The following is a 22510-nucleotide window of genomic DNA, read 5'->3' on the forward strand; positions in this document are numbered from 1 at the left end:
CATGTTCACCTTAATTTTATTATTTATCCAAACAAGAAGAAATTGTTCAATTGTTACAAACAAATTACATTGTGTTTGTGGTTGCAAGTACAAACTGATTGCAGTCTTAAAGGCAAATTAGAGAACATTGGCATGAATTTCAGTCCTGTACAAAAAAAGACTAGACCTGGACAAAAATACTGCAAAACTTATATAATTTACAATTTTATAGCATTTAATACAAAGAAGGCCAGTATTTTTGTGTTTAACCTCTAAATTATAGTTGGTATGACCAGCAACAAATCAGTATTGTGTCCAAAACCTGAAAACACATTTGCGCTGGTTCCTTTCTCAAGATTAGAAAAGTTCACTGGCTCATACTGTCAACTTACTGGGTTAAATCCTTTCTTTCCTTTTTCTTTTGAGACTGAGTCCTTACCAAAAATAAATCCTTTCTTCATAGGATGTTAAGAACTTTTGTCTGTTTCCATATTGTCTTTGAGATTTCAGACAAAATGCCACTTGTCCACTGTACAAGAAAAGAATGACATGAAAATATAACCATAGAGCCAAACAACACCTCAAATAAGACCAATTTAATGTGAGTCAGTCATTTATTACTTACCCTCTGGAGACAAAGGGTATGGGCTACCAAATGCTGGGGCCTGAGGAGTCACAGAATATACATGAAAATTACCAAACCTAATCTTTGCACAGTTTTACGTGCTATTAATTGTGTTTGCTATCATCAACAGCATATGGAAGTTCTCACCGACTGGACCACATCTCTGGCCTCATCTGCACTGCATTTCAAAGGACTCTCATGGCAAGAGATATTTTTGCTGAACAATGAGGAATTGTCCACAATAAAATAAAGTCAGCACTGTTCATGACACTTACTATTCTGTATGTACTCAACACATATACACACTGCAGACCCTTTACTTCCACCAACTTACCATTCAATCCCTCCACTATTTGTCTGCTTCTGCACTAGTGCCCTCCAGTGCTCATGGGTTGACTTAATGATCTCAACTGCAAAGTCCTATAAAAAGGAAAAAGAACATCAGAGAAGAGGGCACCATTTGGATTACTTAGGGAGCAATCCATTTCAGCCAATTCAGTTTAACCACTAAAACCACAGTGGACTGCAACCCCTTGTATAACAACTGTCATGGCTTATCTGTGTATCTAGTACTATGAAGGTCTCAGTACCTTGTCTTTGAATTGTCCATTGAATCCAAATTGGTTCTCGGGCTTGCCATCAGGCACTTTATATTTTCTAAACCACTCAATTGTGGCCTCTAAATGACCGGGTCGACTCTTGTGGACATCCTCTATGTCTGAGGAAACACAAACACATTCAACAGAATAGGGACAGAGGGACCAGAATTTGCAGCTTGTTGAGTATGAATAAGATATCAATCTGTACTCCATTTACACTTGGTATTATGTAGATATCTTAATAAAAAGTAAGAATATGTTGAATATCCTTAACATTCTTCTGAAGGATGTTATTTTGTATTTATTTTAATTATTTTTTTTAATTATGTCTATTACTTATTTATTTTACTGATGCTCTTGCTACTGCTGTAACACTGCAAATTTCCCTGCTCTGGGATTTATAAAGGATTATCTTGTTTTACCATATTAAATTTATAATGAGTCACAAAAGGTAGCACTGCTCCATTAAGACAACACAAGGACAATCTTGCAGCTGATGTAAACAATGCAGGCAGAAACAGGCTTTGCAAATTATGTATGAAGCAAAAAGATGCATTTAACATGACTGTTAGGCCTAAAGGATACACACATATGTTTTGGAGAGAAAGGTTGAATGTAAACAAAACTGCATTGACAATACAAATTCCACAGGCTACGTTCTGGGTTTGTGTTTTAACAACAGAGACCTGGTCTGAAGTTACTGTCTGAGCTTGCCAATCATTTCAAAGGATTTCTGTGTTGGATCGACAAATATTTCTGTCCAACTTCAATCACTGAAATCTGCAGTGAGCAGTGCAGGTGCATTAGTACCTTATTTATCATACGAGGTCAAATGCAGATCTGACAAGATGAGGGGACTGATTGGGCAGTTAAAGGCTCTGCATTACTGCTGTTAATAGTTGTTTCTTATTATAAGCCTTTACCTTTGTACTTGATTACCAGACATAATTCGAAGTTCCTTGATGTATAATCATGCTAGGTTTCCTACAATAAATTTCTTCAAGTCAGAGAATAGATCAGTGTAAGGCAGTCTGTAGATGATGACTGTTGATACGATCACACCCACTATTTAGGTTTTTGGCATCCGGGTCCTTAGCATTGATAGCGATGACCTTCCAGTCCATTTCTCCCTCATCAATCATGGCCAAGATACCAAGCACTTTCACTTGGATCACCTGACCTGGAAAGCACACCTGGCCAGACCAACAAAGTACAAATAAATAGTCAATCAATTAACCACACAAAACCAAAAATTACCTTAGAAAAGTGTTTATAAAATACCCCCCAAAAAAGATAGAATTCATATATGCATTAAAGCACTCTTACCTGGGTGCCAATGTCACAGACGTCAATGGGATCATTATCACCACAACACTTGGTTTCTGAGTCTGTGTGGTTTGGGTCCTCCCATGTCTTTTCCAGGAAAGAGTGAAAAAAAAAATATGTAAACTAACTGAATGAATGAGTGATTTAAAAAAATGCTGTCTAATTCACTCATACGCTAAAGATGATGGACAAAATTATGAACATGATTTTTTGAAATATGACGAGCACTAAATTAAATTCATCATGAAGTGCTTAAATCACTGTATTGTCATTTGTCAGTCGCTGACAAGGATCAAAATCAACACAGCCTAGTGGTGCTGGACGTACACTCAAAAAATTGAGACTCCGAAGCATTAATGTAACTGGGACCCATTTTCCTCACCTGTGGAAGTGCGCCATAGTTCCAAATGTAACCTTTATGTGGAAAGATGTTGGCAACATATCGGAGCTTGCAGTTCTTTACATCTTGTTTAATCGGATTCAGCGGTTCCTTTGTTGCAATCTGGAAAATGTAGCAATTACAAAAGTGTACGTAGGTCTATGTATTTATGTGTGAGTTCATACATGATTTCATTTCAACACTGAAAAACCACAGATTCTGGCTACTGCTATGCTAGCTAGCTAGCTGGCTGGCTGGCTGGCTGGCTGGCTTCAGGCTATTTCAAGCTTTGTTTTTTTAAATCTCTTATTTTGATTTTTTTTTCTTCTATGTTCTTGTATTTGCTCATTTGTAAAGCACTATGAGTTGCTACTGTGTATGAATTGTGCTGTATGAATAAACTTGCCTTGTCTTGTCTCACTGTTACATTTACTGGTATGTAAAACATTTAATTTCTTGGCAAGTTACGTGATGTTGTACAATGTCACAACTGCTATCACTAATTTAGGGGTTCATCTAAGAATAACTAAAATAGCTTCAGACTACCGGTATGCTAGATAATTTATCAACCAAACAACAACTAGAAAAATGTTTGAGGAAAATATATAATGTAACACCATTGAATGAAAATTACCAGTCCGTGCACATCCGCGATGTTAATAAATCTGATTTTTTTTTTTTTTTTTGAAAGTGGGATACTGTATCTACAGCCTGTATATAGATAGGAGTATGCTGGATCTATCCTTACCTCCATTTTAGCATTTGACCATCGAGGTACCTCCACGACCATATTAAAGAGCACCTGAAAGTAAAGCAGAAAGCTATATACAGTTTCTGCTGGGGTCACAGTAAAACTGACATTTGAAACATTTGAATTTGATAGTACCTCATTCTCATTATTCTTGGGTTTTTTAGCTGGCACGCCATTGTCCTGTTGAAAGAAAGAAAAGAGTTTGACGATTTATGATGTTTATGTAGTGTATTTGATAGCTAAAGAGAAGTCATGAATTCCCTGCTGCATTTATCAAACAGAAACTATCGGAAGACTTACCTCTTCTGTCTCTGCTATTAGTGGAATGTCATGGAATGGTGAAATGTATTTCCCTTCAGAGGTTTCTAAAAAAAGAAAAAACAGAGTAAAAATACCAAACAAAACCTCTATACACATTAATATGTGGCAAAATGAAGTCCCATTAGACTGTTAACTGTAAGTACAATGATTATACCAAGTACAGCTTAAATGGCTTAATCTGTTGTCAGTGTAGTTACTGACTAATTATGCGGAGGATCACATCCACATTGTTAATGACTTCACAGACATTCTCACCCAATCATTTGTTCATATAAAAAATAGGAAAGGTCAACATGGGAGCAGCAGAGGTCAAAATATCTTGACTTCAAGTCCATAGCTATTTTGGTGCAGTGGTTTCATTTGGTTACTACAGCGTCCACATTTGTGATGCTCACTGGAGCAAAAAGTGTTGTACCTCACTCACCAGCAACGAAGAGTCACAAACCCTGCAAAATGACTCTTTTTATAATTAGAATTTGATCCACTCAGTCCAATCTAGAAGTCCTGAGCAACTGTTTGATTAAATTATTTTATCTCCATTTGATGATACATAAGAGCGATCATCAACCTCTGCAACTTCAAGTTTAACTCCAACTGAGGTGTGACTGGATTTTACTACAGCTTGTGGGAAGACACCTGTTGTGTGTGTGTGTGTGTGTGTGTGTGTGTGTGTGTGTGTGTGTGTGTGTGTGTGTGTGTGTGTGTGTGTGTGTGTGTCATATATGTCCACGTGACCATCAAACAGGAAGAAGAACCACGTGAAAAAAAAAAAACACTTTTCCCTCCATTTTGCTCATGAACGACTTTAACATTCTGGACTTACAGAACCAGGGTTTAGAGTCTAAAGCGAAGTGGTCACATGACACAAAAATTTAAAAAATTAAAAAATAAAAACTCTGCGTTTGCAACTTAAAGGTCAAGCGTCTACCTTGACATGAAGGTCTACCTGCGGTGTGCTTGACTGTCAGACACCAGACCTCGGCACTACACCGATATATCATGAAATGAAGGGAAAACACATGGCCTCTCACACACTCGGGGTGATGAACTTACTAAAATAAATCCGGTAGGTGGAGGAATTGGGGCGTCCTCTTTCCTCCGTTTGATAGTGCATCGTTTTTCTCAAATAACACAGATGAGGAGCAGCTGCTGCTTGTGTGACGAGTTTGTTTCGAGAGGCAGAAATTGAGCCGAGAACTGACAGCAAGCAGCCGGGCGAAGAGCGCAGCAGCGGTCTCATTATGCACTCACTTCTTCCTTTCCTCGGTTCCTGCTTCCCGTCTTCCGCCACCTCCGCCACTGCGTCACTCAACCTGAAGTCCACCAGAGTGAAAGTGGCACTTCCGGTCAGCGATTTTCAAAATAAGAAAGCCAGGGTCCGAGACTTATTTTCTTTAAATCATAAAAAAAAACAACCTTCAAGACCCTGTGACAGACAAATATGGCTAGAAACATATTTAACCCTAATGACTGAGTAATAACAATAAATAATAAAGGAGTTTATGAAAAATAATCCTTTGGAAAAACCACTGAAAATAAAATGGTACTGCTCAAACAAATAATAGTAATAATAATGATAAAGAATGGTTTTATCCAATTGGGAACATGAACATTAGAAAATATCACATGCATGAAGTAGCAATATGCCAGTATCTTGTGTACAAAATTGACATTTAGTTTTGTTTGGGTGATGCTATAAGAGAGTTCCCAGTATAGCCAATATGGCGAGAGGGTTAAATAATTGGATAATCATAAATATGTTATATGAATCACGCTGCAATCTGGGCATTACATTTTGGTATATCTTTTTATCACAGAGGGTCTTTGGCCTGATGCTGTGTGCTACAGGCCTAGATCAAAGTTAGGGGTTGTCACGAAAAGATAAACATATATGTTATATACTTACAATTTACTCCATATTCCTGAATGGTGGTATGTGTCAGTGATTACATCTCAACTGGCAACTTCCTCTTGTCAGTTGTTAATATTTTACTTTTATTTTGATATTGAAATCTTTGTACCTGGAAGTCGTTTATGTTTTTTCCATATTAACTTGACGATTCTTCCATGGTATGCTTGTGGTCCATGTGTAGTAGCTTCATTTTACTGCCACCTAGCTAATCTCCCGTGTAGTGTTAGAGGAGCTGTAACTGACATGAAAAACACACTAATCCACATCACTGATGCTTTCTTTTTCTTTTTCTTTTTCTTTACTTTCCACCAGTAAAAGAAAATAAAAAAAAGATGTGACAATTTCTGCCACTCTCTGTAGAACTGAAAATAATTATAATTTAACCTAATCAAATAATCAGAGTTAAATAATTATAATTTAATCCGATCAATCTATATAACTACTACTACTACTACTACTAAAACAAAGATGAAGAAACGCAGATGCAAGCCTTTTTGTGATCCTTTTTGTTTAAATAAGCTAAAATGCATCAGGCTTATACGATGTAGTTTTCCACAGTGAATGGAGAATAGAGCAGCTTTGTCATCCATTTTGAGACCTTCCGTATAAGTCTCTGTCACGTTTGCTTTAATGTCCCCTTGCTTTTGTGTTTACAGCCTGAAGTTAATGGATTTGATGGCGACAGTCTCCAGAAAAACATCACAAGATCAAAGTCCATATGTATCTATTGTGCCATAAATAAACACACACCCCAGCCACTTTGATGTGTCTCTTAGTGTGGTATAGGTTGGTCTCTGTTCAAACAAATGACACATATATCAGCAGCTATAAAAAGCGGGGTTATTAAAATCTTAAACTGCGTGCTTGCCTTTGATACTGTTGCCAAAGGGCCTTGATTCTGCTGTGCACCTATTCATTCTGTGTGTTCCAGCTACCAGGACAGTTCTGACCAATGCTGCCGCAGTAAGTAGTTGACAAGAAAAGATTTCATGCTCAAATGGCCGACAGTATAAGTTTATGGCTGTAAATGATAGGTGTTTCTTTATCTTCCCTCTCCTATTCATTGATCTGGCTACTTTGCCCGAGTAAATAACGATCTCTTTGTTACTATGTATCAATAAAAAAGTTCAAAAAATAGGTACTGGTTGCATTTTTTCAGCTTTAAAGTTTTATTTGCTGTACCAATCGTTAGATTTTATTAGCTGAAAACACAGGCTGTATGTCATAATCATTTTTCAAACACCAGCTTAATATTTTTTCTGTTTTACTAAAACAGTATATTTCACGCTAAGTACATTACACAGAATCTGTTGTAATCAAGTGCATTTGAAAAGTAATCATTTTCATGGAGTGATTAACAGAAAATTAATTGCAAACCATTATGATACTTGATTAATGATTTAAATCAATAATGAAGCAAACTTGTCAGCCTGTCTCCGGTTCCAGTTTTTGCAAGGATTTGCTTTTAATAAAAAAAAAAAAATCATTTATTGGGGTCTTAGTCTGACGCCAGATTTTATACTGTGGCCAAATTCAATGACTAGTGTTGCTGCCTAACATTTTCCCTTAGGTGTGAATTCATTTAAAAGAGTACACCTCTGTCTTTGAACAGGTCAAGAGTAGCCACACCCTGAGTGACATGATGTCACATAAGCTCCCTCAGGGCAACACAATTAATACTGCCACGCTGACGGCTCACAGGTGATAACGCTGTTTACTGACTTGCATGTTTTTGTACAGAGTATGTGATTGTTTAGTATTTGTTGTACCAAGTCCACTTGGTCACACAGTACTGCTCCCACTGACATCTGCTATGTTTCAGTATAGCTCAAATGTGTTTGTTTGACAGGAATAGTTTTCCTTAAATATACTCATAGATGATGATGATGATGATAGTGATAATTAATATGAGATATGGGCTTGTGGTGATGGCCAAATGACATATAGTTGTGAGCTATATGTGTGTATCTAGTCTGACAAAAGTTAAACAGGTGTGCTATGAGCACACCACACCGTGATCTGAAACCACAATGGGAGCCTTCATTACCTGTGCTTCAATGGGGAGGAAATGCATCCATTCATTGTTCTGGCATGAACTCACAGTATCTGGTTGCTATGATCAGAAATCATTGTGGCAGCATGCCTGTCAATGAATTTCCTGTCTAACTAGATCTGACATCATATGAGGGTCAATTTATGGGTTCTGTATTTCCTTTTCTTCCTTAGAATAAGCATTGTGTATAATAATGTGAAGTTTTCCGCAATTTTTGAAAAACATAACACACAAACAGAGCCCATTCTATCTCTCAACACATATGAATTTGCAAATGTCTTGACCTAGAATTGTTAAATGAAAGTTTTAGAGTATCGGTACAATGCATGAGCATATATTGCTTGACTTACTGAGCGGTTTGCTTTTTCATGCAGTTAAAGAGTGCAGTATCAATTATTTGATTTGGAAATTCACTCATTAAATACTACATGAACAGAACACTCTGTTTTGCCAAGTGTGATTTCCAGTACCCAGGGCATTTACATAAATACTTCCCTATCATCACTGTGACTGTCTCTGTGAGGACTCACGTTCATTTCCCTTTGAGGACATTTAGTTTTAGTAAGAGCAAAATCAGGACTTTAGCTGGTGGTCATTGCACCGTCCACAAAGCTTTGAGGGAAAGTGATGAGATGCGCTTTCTCTGCCTTGAGGGGAATAATGATCTAAAGGGAGAAACATAGCACAGTAGCAGAGAGGTGTGGCCACATAGCTCTCATGACAGGTAGACACAGGGAGGAGCTACATTACCTGTGCAGAGCAGGCAGTCAGTGCAGAGTGAACAGTACACCTGTTGCACTCCCCAGGCTCTTTCTCTCTCTCTCTTTCTCTCCCTCCTCCTGTCCCTCTCTCTCTCCCCCTTCTTTTCTCCTGGACTGATCTGAAAGCACAAGGTGGTTGACGGCCTCACCATGGATCCCAAGGAGGCCAGTGGGAGTGAGAAGGAGAAGGAAAAAGAAAAGGACAAAGTAATAAAGAGGAGGAACCGGCCTGTGTTCCTGCGTTACCTGGAGAGGAGAAAGACGGACACTATTGTGGCTGATGACATGGCTAAAGGTGACATCAACCTGGGGACGCTGGTGAGGCGGAGTCAGTCTGACAAGACGGAGTACAGCGCTAAACTTAAAGGTACATCAGCTAATGACCTCCCCAGGGGTCAAAACTATAGCAACAGTCTACACACACGTGAGCCAACACTCAGTTTGAAACATCTCCCAACTCTTGACGCTGCAAACTTATTCATGACACACTGGCTAGGTCAACTTTTAGACAGATATGCCCACTATATGGGAATATAAGAACCGAATCTATGGCTTGAGGGTAATAATTAAAGACACACACACACACACACACACACACACAGACAGACATATAGTATGCACTTCTCTACAGCTCTGGATACTGGGCACCTGTTGTGTTTCTATGTGTTGAGCAGGATACTCCCAGAGGGATGAAGCCACATATGCAAACTGTGCTTCAAACTCAGGCTCAGAGGAGTGGCTTTAGAGGTGTTCCAGGCCAGCTAGTAAACAAGACCTCGACAGCAGATATGTGTGAGGAAGGACATTATATATTTATATACTGACACTTATTTCTCATCACCAAGTTTAGCCAGAGAGGTTCATGATATTTCAGGCACTTTGTCTTACAGTTTGGTTCACATTGATTATAACATTTAACCAAAGAATTTGTAGTAATTGGCCTGGAAAATAAGAACTAATCAGAAAGAATTAAATTAATAAATAAGAAAAAAAAAAAAAATCATAGATGCAGCTTATGCAGCTTTATGTTGCCTCATCATAATAGCTGACACAGTCTTTTCACACATGTCCACATTTCAGAGAAACTGGCTTCACCTGTCCTTAGAGTGCAGTCAGTGACTGGGAATGCTGCACTTCAGGCAAAATGGCAGACATCACAGTGTCAGCAGGGGGTTAGTATGAAAGATTAGCCAAAGCATGTAGGCTTTCCTGTACCACTAGTTCCTGGGTTTCCTTTCCTGCGAACAATACACATAAAATACCAAAATGACTCATGTCACCTTGTTCACAATAGGAAAGTAGTACCTACTAGCTGCCTACTTCTCACTTGGTGTTGCATTGATAAGATACAGTAGCTTTCACACACTTGCCTTATCAGCACCTGCCCTGTTTACCTGAAATAGTGACACTCTCTGCTTCTTTGCACTTTCTGTTTTCTCAACCAACCTGCATAATGGCAGACGGGGTAGTCACACACACACACACACACACACACAAAAACAAAAAACACTGGGTTGTTTTCAGTAAACCAGCCAACGACCTTCTTTAAGTGTCACACCTGACAAGCAGATATTTACAGTGGTATTACCATTGCAAATATTGACAGGATGATGTCTTCACTTAAAAAGGGCTAAATGCTGAACTAAATGTCTCATATTTGATCACTTCTAACCTCTGTACTGATTTGGAAAATCTGGATAGAGAGCATAATGAATGTGAGTGTCCCTCCCTTCTCTTTCTGTCAAAGTGCCCATAATAAGCAAAGCACTCAACCATGACTCTTCCAGTGATGGTGCCCAAGTGGCTGGCAGCTAAAGTCTATGGCTGTAAAAGACAGTTTCAGGCATGAGTGTGTTTTTATTTTGCTTCTCGCTATTCGCTGATCCGGCTCCTGCAGCTACTGAGAAAATAAATACTCTTTATTTTGTCTCAACAAAAAAGTTTTGAAAAATAGGTTCTGGTACATTTTTTTTTCTTTTAAAACTTTTTAAAGATTTTTTTTTTTCTGCTTGTTGGCTGAAAACATATGCTGTAGGATTCATAATCATTTCTTTCAAACAGTAGTTCTGAAAAAACTATATTTTTCTGTCTTACTGATATATTTCAAACTAAATGTTTTATATGGAATCTGTTCTGAGTCATCTGAACTGCTGTTGGAAAAATTCAAAGGATTGATGACTGGAAAAAATAATCGGCAGATTTATCATTCATTAAAAATAATCATTCGGTGGAGTCCTAATCTGAAGCTGACGTGAGTAGCCTCACAGCTGACAAGCAGAACTACATATTTACAGTGGTATTACCATTGCAAATATTGACAGAACGATGACTTCACTGAAAGAGGAAACATGTGAGCTGCTGCTCGACAGTCAGTCATCTGCTTGTCAGACAGGTTGGTCGAGCTACAGAACCATGGCAACGTGATATCAGTATGTCTAATTATTTACAGAAATATAACTAAATGTAATGGTTATGGCAATGACTCACCAGCACAAAACTCACATGTAGGGACAGTAATAAATAATATACAAACATTCCTTTGTATTTCTAAGCTAAACATTGTAGATTGATACTGTTTGAGAACTTACTTTTTCTTTCTCAAGTCCCCATAACATAATTCATCACAGTGAAGACATGTTTTAAGATTAGGGAAGGTTGGGCTTAGGTTAAAGTAAGAGTAAGGTTAGGTATGGGTCAAGGTTAGAGAAAGATTAGGTTTAGGTTTAGGTTAAGGTTAGGGAGTTTTAAGTTTAGGTTAAAGTAAGAGTAAGGTAAGATTTGGATTAAGGTTAGATAAAGGTTAGGTCTAGGTTAGGGTTAAGTTTAGGCAAGTAGTAGTTATGGTTAAGGTTAGAGCAGTCTCCAAGAAATGAATGTTAGTCACTGTAAATGTCTTCTGAGTTCATGGAGACAAGACAGACGTGTGTGTGTGTGTGTGTGTGTGTGTGTGTGTGTGTGTGTGTGTGTGTGTGTCACCTTAAGACTTTTTGGTATTAAACTTTTGGCATTTTTTAAAAATCAGACATGATATATGGTTAGCTTAAGCTTAATGATAACTGTCCAACTTTCCTCTTCCTTTCCTTCTTTTTTTTTTTTTTTTAATAGACCTTCAGGTTCATTTAATTTCAGCAAACTTCCAAAATATATTCTCAGTCTTGTCAGCGATAAAATCCAGTTGTGCACTTTGCTGTGTGGCAAAGTCTAAAGTGTCATTCTTCATGCTGGCGATACATGATACACCATGCCTTGTATTCTGTTCTGTCTGTCTGCTGGATCCCTTTCAATGGGCTGAACACTGAAAAGCCCTGTATCCACTTTCATGGGAACTCCTGTGTCGGCAACCATACCTCACCAAACATAATGCTGCATGGCAAAAGGATAAGTCAGCACAGTTTGAGATCTGCTGCTGAGTCGTGGTAGGCTAGAATACATTTTATGTTTTTTTTTTTTTGTAACACTGTGAACATGTCAGTGTAGAGGAATCTTTTCAAGGCCAGTTTTCAAGGTGCTTTTAAGAGGATCTGGATGACATTTCTCTTAGTATCACTTTGTACTGCAAGAAAATATTGGAGGAAAAAAGTGATAATGTGTGAAAAAGTTTAAAAATTGAATACATTTTTTTTTTCCAGCAAGCCATCAAGATACCTCACCTGATCTATCATTAGGAGGATTTTCTCACAGGTGGAGGTTTTCAGAGATTCTGGGGTCTCTTTTCACACTTAAAGCCCATGTAGACATATGACACTTGATGATACTGTTAAAACATGAATGCGATACAGTTTTTCTTAACATAACATTTCCACCTATAAAAGAGTGTCTCTGACTCTTTTACTAGAATTCCTGAATATGCTATTGCACGGTAGAAATTAAAAATATTTTAAAAAGGGATTCACTCCAAAGCTTCATTAGACTCATACAAAAGGGTGAGCTTGTCTTATTCTGTCAGACACTGAGAAGTTCATAAATAATTATTAAAAATGACTGCGTTCAGTCTTATGCCGATCAATCTGCTGTATATACACTGAGTTTATCAAACATGTTTTTACTGTGTAGCAGCCTGGCAAGGTGAATTCAGACTGACACATTATAGTTTTTACCTGTTAAACTGCTTCGGTCATTAATAAGACATTAAAACAAAAGTGTTAAGGTAGTTTTAGCAACTTCACTGACTGTACAAAATGTGGCCTCATTTATAGCAAAATTTGAATTGTATCAAGATACAAGGGAAGGATTTAATTGTCAGAAAAGATGATTCACAGCTGTATGTAGTCATTTCGTCCATGTAGCAGAAAAACATTAGCTGTAACTGTAACCAGAATGTGATCAGATCTCTGCCGCAGTCAGCCACCACAACTGTGTGACCACAATCTGTGCAGTGTTTGTATTCATAAGAAAGTACATAACCTATTCTACACAGCATGGGCAAGAGGCTCCAGGTCCTGGTGACTGTACCTTTCCATTATCTCCAATTTACAACCTGTCGCATTCTTATTTCTATAAAAACAAAAGACTCTTTGAAAAAACAGAAGCTACAGCTGCCACACCTGTTTTTCTTTGACAGCGCAACTTCCTTGCTTACTTACCAAAATATTTGATCTGTTGTTAACCCAGAATTAATGAGGACAGGTACAAATACCAAGTATAAATGGTCTTATCATTATCCACATTGTTAATATGTGTAGTATTCTTGCACAGTCTATGCAGCTAACCAAACTGTAAGGAGAGTCTTGATAATATTGGTAATATACTTGGTATACAAAACTAAGTGGCCATGGTCAAATCTTATGCACGTGTGCATATGTGTGTAAAATGAGTAAGATAAAAGTGGATGGAGTTTGTTTGCATGTGCATGCATGACCGTGTGTGTGTGTGTCTTTTCTGTGCACCAGTGTGAATCAGTGAGAGTATGCCTGTGCCCTTGCATATGTAGGTGTGTGTTTATCACTGCCTGCCACCCCCCCCCCCCCCCCCCCCCCCCCCCACACACACACACACACACACACACACTCTCTCAGTCTGAGCAGATGGAATGCCTGAGCACGCTGTAGCATTACATCAGCGGCCCGATTTGCTCTGTAACCTGACACGGGCCTTGCAGCCTCCTGTCACCCTCCCTCCACGCCTTTCTCTCTCTCTCTCTCTCTCTCTCTCTGTTCATCTCTCTCTCTCCCCCAGGAGAAGGAAGTGGTGCATGGTGTCGATTAGGCAGCAAGGAAGCATCCCTCTTCCCTGAACAGACAGTCCTGCCTGCCATGCAAAGCACAGAGCAGCCACAGACTGATTAGGAAGCAGAGCAATAAAAAAAAAAAAAGAGCAGTGAGCCTGACTGGCATGTTAAGTGAGGCCTTTTGGCGTTCGAGTCAAAATAATTAGATCACCGTGAAATACTGATGGCTGCTCAGGCGTCAAGCGGATGTGTTAGAAGAGATATATGTTTTTCCAGGCAGACACAGCCCACAGGGCCAGAGTGTTTACCACCATCTGAGCCACACATGACATGAAATGCTGGCAAGAACACAAAAGTTTCTTGAATTTGTAGATTTACACCGAAATGTAGGTGTACTCACATCATCATTAGCTTTGCATGACCTTGTATGACTTTTGATGAACTCATGAAGCCTGCCAGATGCTATGATTGCTACGTTAGAATGCACCTCTAAACAGACCAAAGCCAAAAAAAAAAAAAAAACACCTGCTTGTGTTGGTTTATTTTATAATAATGTTACAATGCTATTTTTTTCCACTCAGAGAAAATGACGCCACATGACCTGTCCACACCACCCTCTCCAGCCATGGACCCAGAGGAGGTCCGCTTGAGGAAGATGAACCGCAGGAAAAAGGTGATTCAGGAGCTTGTGCAGACTGAAAAGGACTACCTCACAGGCCTGGAGCTGTGCATCAGAGAGGTGGTCCAGCCTCTACGAAACATGCAGGTAGATGTTTCCTTTGCTTAGATACAACTCAGATTTGTAAGATTCAACATTAATACTCAACTAGCTCAGAATAAATTGATGTTCAAAGTGCCACTTGCTTATTTGGTACGTCTTTTACATTAGTTCTAACATTAACCCCATTTATGACAGTAACCTTAATTCACACACTCAGAAAATCATCATAATGGAATTAAACTTTAGGGACATTTCTTCATATTAGCCTCAGTTTATTTTTTTTTTTACAGTAAATAAAATCTACCATTAGTATATTTTGAATCCTTTTTTATCCCTTCATTTGGATACAGTAGATCAAAGGCATATTTTACGCTACATTATTCTTTTCCTCTGTTAGGTTGTGGATATTGATCGGCTGTTCACCAACATGGAGACAGTGTGTGAGGTGTCTGCAGCACTCCTTCACAGACTGCACGAGGCCATGGCTGACCCTGATCCAGATGCAGTTGTCATAGGTAATGCCATTTTGACTCTTGACTCTGATTTAATTCCTTGATGACTTTTGCTGCTCTAGATAAGACAAAAAATCTCATGTCCCCTTTTTTTTTTTTACTGTATTTGAAGGAGAAGTATTCATCCAGGCGAAGGCAGCTCTAGAAGACGTATATAAGATTTACTGTTACCATCACGACGATGCCAACATGTTACTCAACTCCTATGAGAAAGAGGAAGAGATAAAGCAACATTTCACCACATGCGTATTAGCACTGAAGTAAGTCATGTCACTTCCTCCAATCACATCGTTTAAAACTTAACTTCCCTGATTTTCTAAATGTTATGATTTACTGATTATAATCTTTGATGGGGACTGTTTCTTTGTCTTTGTAATTACAGGAAAATCTACGACCAAGAGTGAGTACCTTATGATGGAAAATTGATGTTGGCATTTGAAAAACATTGAATTACACAGTGAATATACTGTCTTATATTGTGTTGATTTAGTTTTGGTCCGTTTTTTAATTTCGTTTTCTTTCCTGATTCTCTGCTCTGCGGGACATAACAGTTCATGCAGATCATTGTTTACTCTGTAATATGCTTATTTACATAGAGGCAAACCTAACTTGCTGGAAATGGGTTCACTGCTCATCAAACCTGTCCAGAGAATCATGAAGTACCCGTTGCTGCTTCGGGAGCTGTGGCAGGCCACACCTGAAGACCATCCTGACTACCAGCCACTGCAGGAGGCATACACTGCCTCCAAGATCATAAATCTGAACATTAATGAGTTCAAGAGGCGCAAGGATATAGGTGAGGTATCTTTTTTCTAATTTTTATTTTTTTATTCAGATTGATTATTTTTCTACCTATGAAGTTTATTAATCATTAATCAAATTATATCAGTTGTGCTGCTAAATTATCAGCTATCCTGATCTAATTCAATGTCTTTTCATCTGTATTCTTTAAATTTTGACCCTGTATTTTCATCTGTTCTCAGTTATGAAGTATAAGAGGCTGGAAGATGAAGGCACACTAAGAGGAAAGCTACACAAGTTAAACATACATTCCATCCGTAAGAAAGGCGACAGGTTTGCTGGTTATCTCAAGATCCTCACTGGAGTTGAGCCACAGGTAAAATACTAAACACAAATATATTTATTTATGGTTGACTCCACAGTCACTATAACTGTAGTAAAAAGAAGTAAATGGACTAAAATATTAAATGAAATAACGAATTTCTGTTTTTATACAACCTTTAGTAGAAGAAATATATAAATTTTCCAGAAATTTAGAGTAAGAGAAAAACAATATTGACATTTATCTACCATATAAGGTGCACATTTTATTGTTGTATTATAGGTGAGAGATGAAGTGTTTGATAGAGAGGAGAAACTGTTCAGGAGCCTGGAGAAGGCTGTGAGGCAGCTGGTCAAGAATGTTCACTGTTACCTGCAGCACACTCAGGTAAGTGTTTGTTAGCACATCATTTTCCACTGCAAAATGGACATGTTTAATGTTGTTTCAGTGATAATATTCCATCAAATTTCTTCTTTTTTCTGCAGGAGATGGTGTCTGTAGCTGTCCAGAGTGTCCAGGAAATGGAGAACATTGTTAAAGATCCAAACAAAAATGGCACAAACGGCTCATTGCACAACAATGGAAATGACCCCTATAAGCACTTTGTGAGTGTGGCTTTTGTTGTACTTCACAACAAAAATGTTGTACTGTCCAGCTTTTCACCCTTTTTGCTTCCCTACCCGAATCTTCTGTATCTGTGCCTGTCCTTGCTTTGCTGTCCTGTTCCTACATGACCTTCTATTCACCCTCCAACTGTGAGTCATCTGTCACTTTGCCCATAGCTCCCTGTCTTCTGTCCATTTTATTAATCTATTTCCTCTGTGCCTCTAACCTGAGTTACTCTGCCACCTTCCCTTCCCCACTGCCTTCTCTCTGTGGATTGCACTGTTGCCAATTCTGCACCTTTGAATAAGACTCTTTGTGTAGCAGCTCTCCAGTGCAGCAGTTCAGCACTGCCCCAAGCAAAGTCTGTAATGACCTTTACAAAATAACCGTAGACACAAATGCACATAGGGGAAAAGCAACAGACTTATTTTGTATGAAAGGCTTCCATTGTGTCTGCTACAATCAAAACATGACAGCTGTTACTGATACATGCTTTCATGAAGCAGAGCATTTTCACCAAACAGACAAAATTTTTTTCTCAATGTGTAGTACTACCCATAACATGCTCCTAACTCATATTGTATGCTGAACAAGCTTTTGTTTGTCTGCATGCAAATTAAGCCGTAGCAGCTCTCTTGTTGTTATGTATGCAAGGTTAATGTTAAAGCAAACTTCACTGTCTCCCCTTAGAAAAAATTGTTGTGAAATAGAGGCGCCTCTGCATACAAAAAACATGACATTTCATACTTTACATACTGTAAAAAAATATTTTAAAAGCACAGAAATACACCAAAAGTACCTGTTTACTTGTACAGAATACTTAATAGAGAATACATAACGAAAAGAGGCAGACTACTGCTGGAAATCTCTATTCATCCTCTGCTACCTCATTGACTTCTTCCCTCAGAAAGACAATATGGAGCGCTTGGTCCTCGTCCCCCTCTCCTCCCTGCAGGGCATGTTCACAGCCCCGCAGAAGCTCATCCAGAAACGTTATGACAAATTGCTGGATTACTGCAGTCGCCTGGAGCGCTCTTCCTCCTTTTCATCCTCATCCTCGTCATCCACCACTTCTTCTTCCACTCCCTCACTGGTGTCAGAGGACCCTCCTGGTCCCGCCAGGAGGGACTATGAAGCTATCAATGCCTTGCTGGTGGAGGAGTTGCAGAGGTTCAACATGGCGGCCTACACTATCCTGACAAACTGTGTGGTGTACCTGGTTACCTTACTCAGAGAGCTAATGGATGAAATACTACGCCCTGCTCCATCCATGCAACAGCTGCCAGTGAGGATCCAGATCATAACACACACTATTTTATTTATGGCCTATTTGATACTGAAACTTGAATGTGTTATGTTTGCTTTTCCAGGCTCCACTGTCGAACATCGCTGAGGTGCAGAACAGCATCATGGATAAGCTGAATAATCTGGCTTTTGTTAAAGAGAATGCACAGAAGCTAATGGAGCGCAAAGTCAGCTTTGAGAGACAACGAGACAAGAAAACAGCGGTGAGAAAGTGGATATTATCTAGAATACATTATTTACATCTTGTCATTAGAACAAGCAATCTGTATTATTTAGATCCCTGGTCAGTTGTGTAAGCATCTGGAAACTTCTCTTTGAACAAAAGCCCCACATATTCCTGTAAGTCTTTTAAGAATTAATTAAACCAATTCCAAACCATTAAGGAACAGCCATGAGTCTTATCAAAGGCAGACAGAGTACAGCTCTAGGTGGTGATTAACTGGGACACTTGGCAACCTAAAGCTCCACCAGGTATCAGTCCCCTGAGATTTGGATATTTATATGTGTGTAGGTTTACACATATGCATACACATCTGTACAAATATGAGTGTTTGTGCCTTTACATGCGAGTAGATCTATTTGAAACTCCTACCCCCAAGAGCTTATTACCTTCTATCCTCTCTAGAATACTCTTGCACAATGATAACCAACAACATCTTAGAATGTGCCCACACACCATACCCACTTCATATATTTACACCCCTTTGCACTGTGCTGTCCTCCAGATGCTGGAAGTGCAGCATCAAACTGAGGAGCAGCGTGCCCTGCTGCTGGCAGAATACCCACCGGACCGTCTGTACCAGCTGAAGAGGAAGTGTAATGGCTGCCAGGAGCAGGACCTCAGCCTGTTGGAGGGAGAGCTGGTGGCCCTGCTGGAGGACACAGACCCATCAGGCAGCAGCAGCCGCTGGCTGGTTCACACTGGAGGCAAGTGTGTGTATGTGTGTGCATGCATAAGGACAAAGACCCTGGAGGCAGAGGTAGCTCTTGGCGTATATTCTTAATAAGACATACAAGGTGAATTAAGTTATCACACTAAATCATCTGCAGGCATGGTCGGTATAGGTCGCCTTTAACACACATTCCTCTGTGAATACACCTGCATCTATTAGATGACTGCGGCTCTGTAGACACACCAAACTTTAAACTTTACTTTCTGACTCTGACAAGTCAGCATACAAGAATCAGTCCCAGGAGCTTCTTTGATGTCATGGTTGCTGGTACCTCTTCGCCCGCCTCTGGAGATGGTTGCCTCACAACAGGGCCAACTCCATAGCTTGTCTCTATCTCCCCTCTATGTCTCGCAGAGGCACCTGAGATCCCAGCGTCTTATTTGGAACAAACTGCTGTGCGTTGTAAGCAGTGTTACTTAGAGTACAAAGCCATTCCCTTTGGGTATTCAGAAACAAGCATGGAGAGATGCCGCTTGCGTGCCTCTCTGTACTCTGCAGTAACAAGTTCTTTTTTTATGAGCGCAAGAAAAATAAAGGGTGTATGTTTCTTGGTATAAAGTACGTTCTTCACAGTCTTGTCTTTTCCTTTGGGGTTACAAGCATTCCCAGGAAGTTGTTGTTCATCCGTCTGTTGATATCAACACTATGAATATGCTTGCCTCATATTTACACACTCTTCAGGTCGCTCACTGTAACTGGATTTCAGATTGTGTAAGCAAATACTCTAGCGTATGCTTACAACCTTAATGTGAAACATCCTCTCTGCAGTTTTGTGATTAATGATGGAAAATGCGTTTAATGTGTTTAGCAGTTGGACATGAAAAGGGTCAGTTCATTATATGTTACTAATGAGTTCATGGTCTTGCAGAAGGCCTGCAAGCTACGGAAACTTTGTCATGCAACTCTGAGATTTTGCTTTCACCCCCAGTACTTTGTCAATGGAAATTTCCTTGGCTTACCTTAAAAAATACCTTTGAAAACTCTAAAACAGCTTACTTTTTTAGAAACAATATCTTGCTTTCTTGTTGTGAACATTGTTTTGTATTCATTCCTGTTTTATTGAGAAATCTCAGAGATGGATATCTGGAAAAAAAATAGAACTCTCTGCATGGTTAGCTACTTGTACTTTGTAAGTTGGGTGAACAAGTCCTTTAAAAGTGAAGAAGTCAGGCATCCTGTCAAAATGTCACTGTGTGTCACTGCTAGGGACACAAGGCTACGTCTATTCCACATTCCTGAAGCAGTACAAGCCTGTGAGGGACTCCCAGCGGGCAGGCCAGATGGCCAAAGAGCAGCAACAGCAGCAGCCACCTGCCATGGTGGACGACGACTTCGACGACATCAGCCTGTTTGTGTCAGGCAGTGGCAGCAGCAGCCTGCGCAGCTTCAGCCTCAACACCACCGACAGCACCTCTACCCTCTCCGGTCTACAGGGGGAGCTGGAGAGCCCAGAGGACCTGCGGGACACAGTGGACACAGAGGCTCAGCAGGTGTGTGTGTGTGTGTGTGTGTGTGTGTGTGTGTGTGTGTGTGGTCGCGTGTGTTTTCCTGAACTGTTCCTGCACCATATGGATGTCACTTTAAGATATTGCATCACTTAGGATGGGGATGGTGAAAAAAAAATCTTGGTTCAGTTCAGTTAAATTTACATCTTGAGAACAGTTAAGGTCAAAAAGATTTAGCAAAATTCAAAGCTGCAGAATGACTAGATCTCAATTAAGCGTGTGCGCAGGCAAGCACTGTCAAACAATTTGAAATCAAACAATTAGTATAAAAATAATTAACAGAAAAACAATAAGTGACAAAAATGAAACACAACAAGCCACACACCACATAAACTTCATAATTTCAATAAAACAACGCTCAGTAAACCATGTAATTTTAACTAGGTTTTCAGAGTCATAAGGGTATTCTCACAGAAGTCCATCTATAAAATATGAGTTACTAAAGTGGCTGTAAAACTGAGGTGTACAGGTATATGTACTGGAACAGCAGAAGATCTACTGCAGAAGCACATTCAGTAGCTTTGTAGTGTCTCTGTCTGGCTTGCATTGCAATTAAACGAGTTAAATGGAATCACACGATGTCACTCAAGCCTCAAGCTTCACCACCCCTGTGCTTTGTCCTCCTTGTGGTGTTGTTTTTATAGCTATGACTACCCAATGTTCCTCAGATCTTTATAATAATATGACACAGTTATTGGTCTTAAAATATAAGGTGCTGATCAGAGTCAGTAAATTGTAATGAAAAGTGGGACTGGTGGTTCCATTCTGTCACTGGGCAAAACTGATAAACAATGCCACCTGCTGGATTTACAGGAAAATGCACTTTAATGTGATTTCATGTCAATTCAATGTAGGATTCACACATTAACATTTAAAAAGTGCCTTTGGTCTGTTAAATGCTTTCACGAAAAATTCTGACATACATTTGATTTGTGTTTGTTTCCACAGTTTTATGCTGTGCATGCATTTAAAGCCCGCTGTGACCAGGAGCTGACCTTGCAGGAGTACCAGCATGTCCGCATCCTCCAGTTCTCTGACCTGGGAGGCAATAAGGAGTGGTGGCTAGCTGAGGCTAATGGACAGAGGGGATATGTCCCTGCTAACTACATAGGCAAGATGTCCTATGCCTAAATAGAGGCCCCCCATTCAGGAATAGGATTTCCACAAAAACAAATTCAGAACACCAAACCCACAAAAAACCTGTGGCATTTTAAACAAAACTGCTTACTCTTTAATACATAATTCAAACAGTGCTGGTTGTAAAACATGGGATTTGGGGCTCAAGGAGCCAATCACATCCGACATAACCTGGACAGGTCACCAGTCTATCACATGGCTGACATATACAAACAAATAGCCATTCATTCAGCGTCACCAATTAATCTCCCCTGCATGTTTGGACTGTGGGACCCACACAGACACAGGGAGAGGATGCAGGGGGGCCCTAGCCAGCCAGCAAGTTTGAACTCACAGAGCTTTCTTGCTGTGAGGCGCCACTGCATCACCGTGCCGCCCTCAAAATGTATCACTAGATGTTATTATCAGATGTCTCATACCAAAAGTGTTGATGTTGAATCTTCTGTCTCCAGAAGATCATAAGAGGAGAGCTCACCGATGGGACTAGACCAGTAAGCTGGTGAATGTGGATAATGATGGTAGGAAAATACAGGGCACTGTGCTGAGCACTTTTGTACTTCAGTGTTGTTGAGTTTATATTGATGATGAAGTAAATTTTATATGTGAAATGATTTATAGATGAAGCAAATGTTATATGTGAAATGATTTATAGATGAAGCAAATGTTATATGGAAATGATTTATACATGAAGTATACGCTATGTTTTATGTGAATGTGAAATGAAGAAATCTATTATGTCATTTATATTTTAATGTCATTTATATATAATGTTATATAAACATATCCTCAGTGATAACTATTGTGATTCATTCTCCATTTGTCCTGCAGAATAAAA

General features: G+C 39.4%; 2 protein-coding genes across 3 annotated transcripts; one reads left to right on the forward strand and one right to left on the reverse strand.

The window, feature by feature from the left end:
* Window positions 1-5: 5 nt before the first annotated feature.
* Window positions 6-5314, reverse strand: ppa2 (inorganic pyrophosphatase 2). The gene is made up of 12 exons (XM_071503406.1): window positions 5034-5314; window positions 3960-4024; window positions 3795-3839; window positions 3657-3710; window positions 2912-3031; window positions 2530-2616; window positions 2270-2396; window positions 1195-1322; window positions 939-1024; window positions 752-821; window positions 605-644; window positions 6-508 (listed from the first exon to the last, which is right to left on the reverse strand). Exons 1-12 carry the CDS (start codon window positions 5218-5220, stop codon window positions 486-488), a joined length of 1032 nt encoding a protein of 343 aa, XP_071359507.1. The 5' UTR covers window positions 5221-5314; the 3' UTR covers window positions 6-485.
* Window positions 5315-6722: 1408 nt separating this feature from the next.
* arhgef38 (Rho guanine nucleotide exchange factor (GEF) 38) lies at window positions 6723-22471 on the forward strand. 2 transcript variants are annotated; one of them, XM_071503496.1, is made up of 16 exons: window positions 6723-6855; window positions 7505-7593; window positions 8833-9073; window positions 14455-14639; window positions 14992-15109; window positions 15219-15366; window positions 15489-15506; window positions 15703-15902; window positions 16090-16223; window positions 16452-16556; window positions 16655-16774; window positions 17683-18060; window positions 18146-18283; window positions 18806-19007; window positions 20240-20523; window positions 21487-22471. In XM_071503496.1, the coding sequence occupies exons 3-16, from the start codon at window positions 8857-8859 to the stop codon at window positions 21667-21669; spliced, it is 2430 nt and encodes an 809-aa protein (XP_071359597.1). In that variant the 5' UTR covers window positions 6723-6855; window positions 7505-7593; window positions 8833-8856; the 3' UTR covers window positions 21670-22471. The 2 variants fall into 2 exon arrangements, with proteins under 2 accessions (XP_071359597.1, XP_071359596.1); XM_071503495.1 differs by having other exon boundaries at window positions 8752-9073; window positions 21487-21788.
* The last annotated feature ends 39 nt before the right edge of the window (window positions 22472-22510 follow it).

This window comes from Trachinotus anak, unplaced genomic scaffold (assembly GCF_046630095.1).
Source record: "Trachinotus anak isolate AG129_WGS33_773 ecotype Australia unplaced genomic scaffold, CSIRO_AGI_Tana_v1 ptg000019l, whole genome shotgun sequence".
NCBI classification, from domain to species: Eukaryota; Metazoa; Chordata; class Actinopteri; order Carangiformes; family Carangidae; genus Trachinotus; species Trachinotus anak.

What these genes read in the sequence shown, in the direction of transcription:
- ppa2 (XM_071503406.1), bottom strand. Translation starts at nt 5,220, where the DNA reads ATGAGACCGCTGCTGCGCTCTTCGCCCGGCTGCTTGCTGTCAGTTCTC. An exon ending in GGTCAAATGCTAAAATGGAG is followed by an intron (nt 3,032 to 3,656) that starts GTAAGGATAGAT and finishes TACATTTTCCAG; the next exon opens with ATTGCAACAAAGGAACCGCT. An exon ending in ATACCCTTTGTCTCCAGAGG is followed by an intron (nt 509 to 604) that starts GTAAGTAATAAA and finishes TTTCTTGTACAG; the next exon opens with TGGACAAGTGGCATTTTGTC.
- arhgef38 (XM_071503496.1), top strand. Translation starts at nt 8,857, where the DNA reads ATGGATCCCAAGGAGGCCAGTGGGAGTGAGAAGGAGAAGGAAAAAGAA. An exon ending in AGCCTCTACGAAACATGCAG is followed by an intron (nt 14,640 to 14,991) that starts GTAGATGTTTCC and finishes TTCCTCTGTTAG; the next exon opens with GTTGTGGATATTGATCGGCT. An exon ending in CAAGAGGCGCAAGGATATAG is followed by an intron (nt 15,903 to 16,089) that starts GTGAGGTATCTT and finishes ATCTGTTCTCAG; the next exon opens with TTATGAAGTATAAGAGGCTG.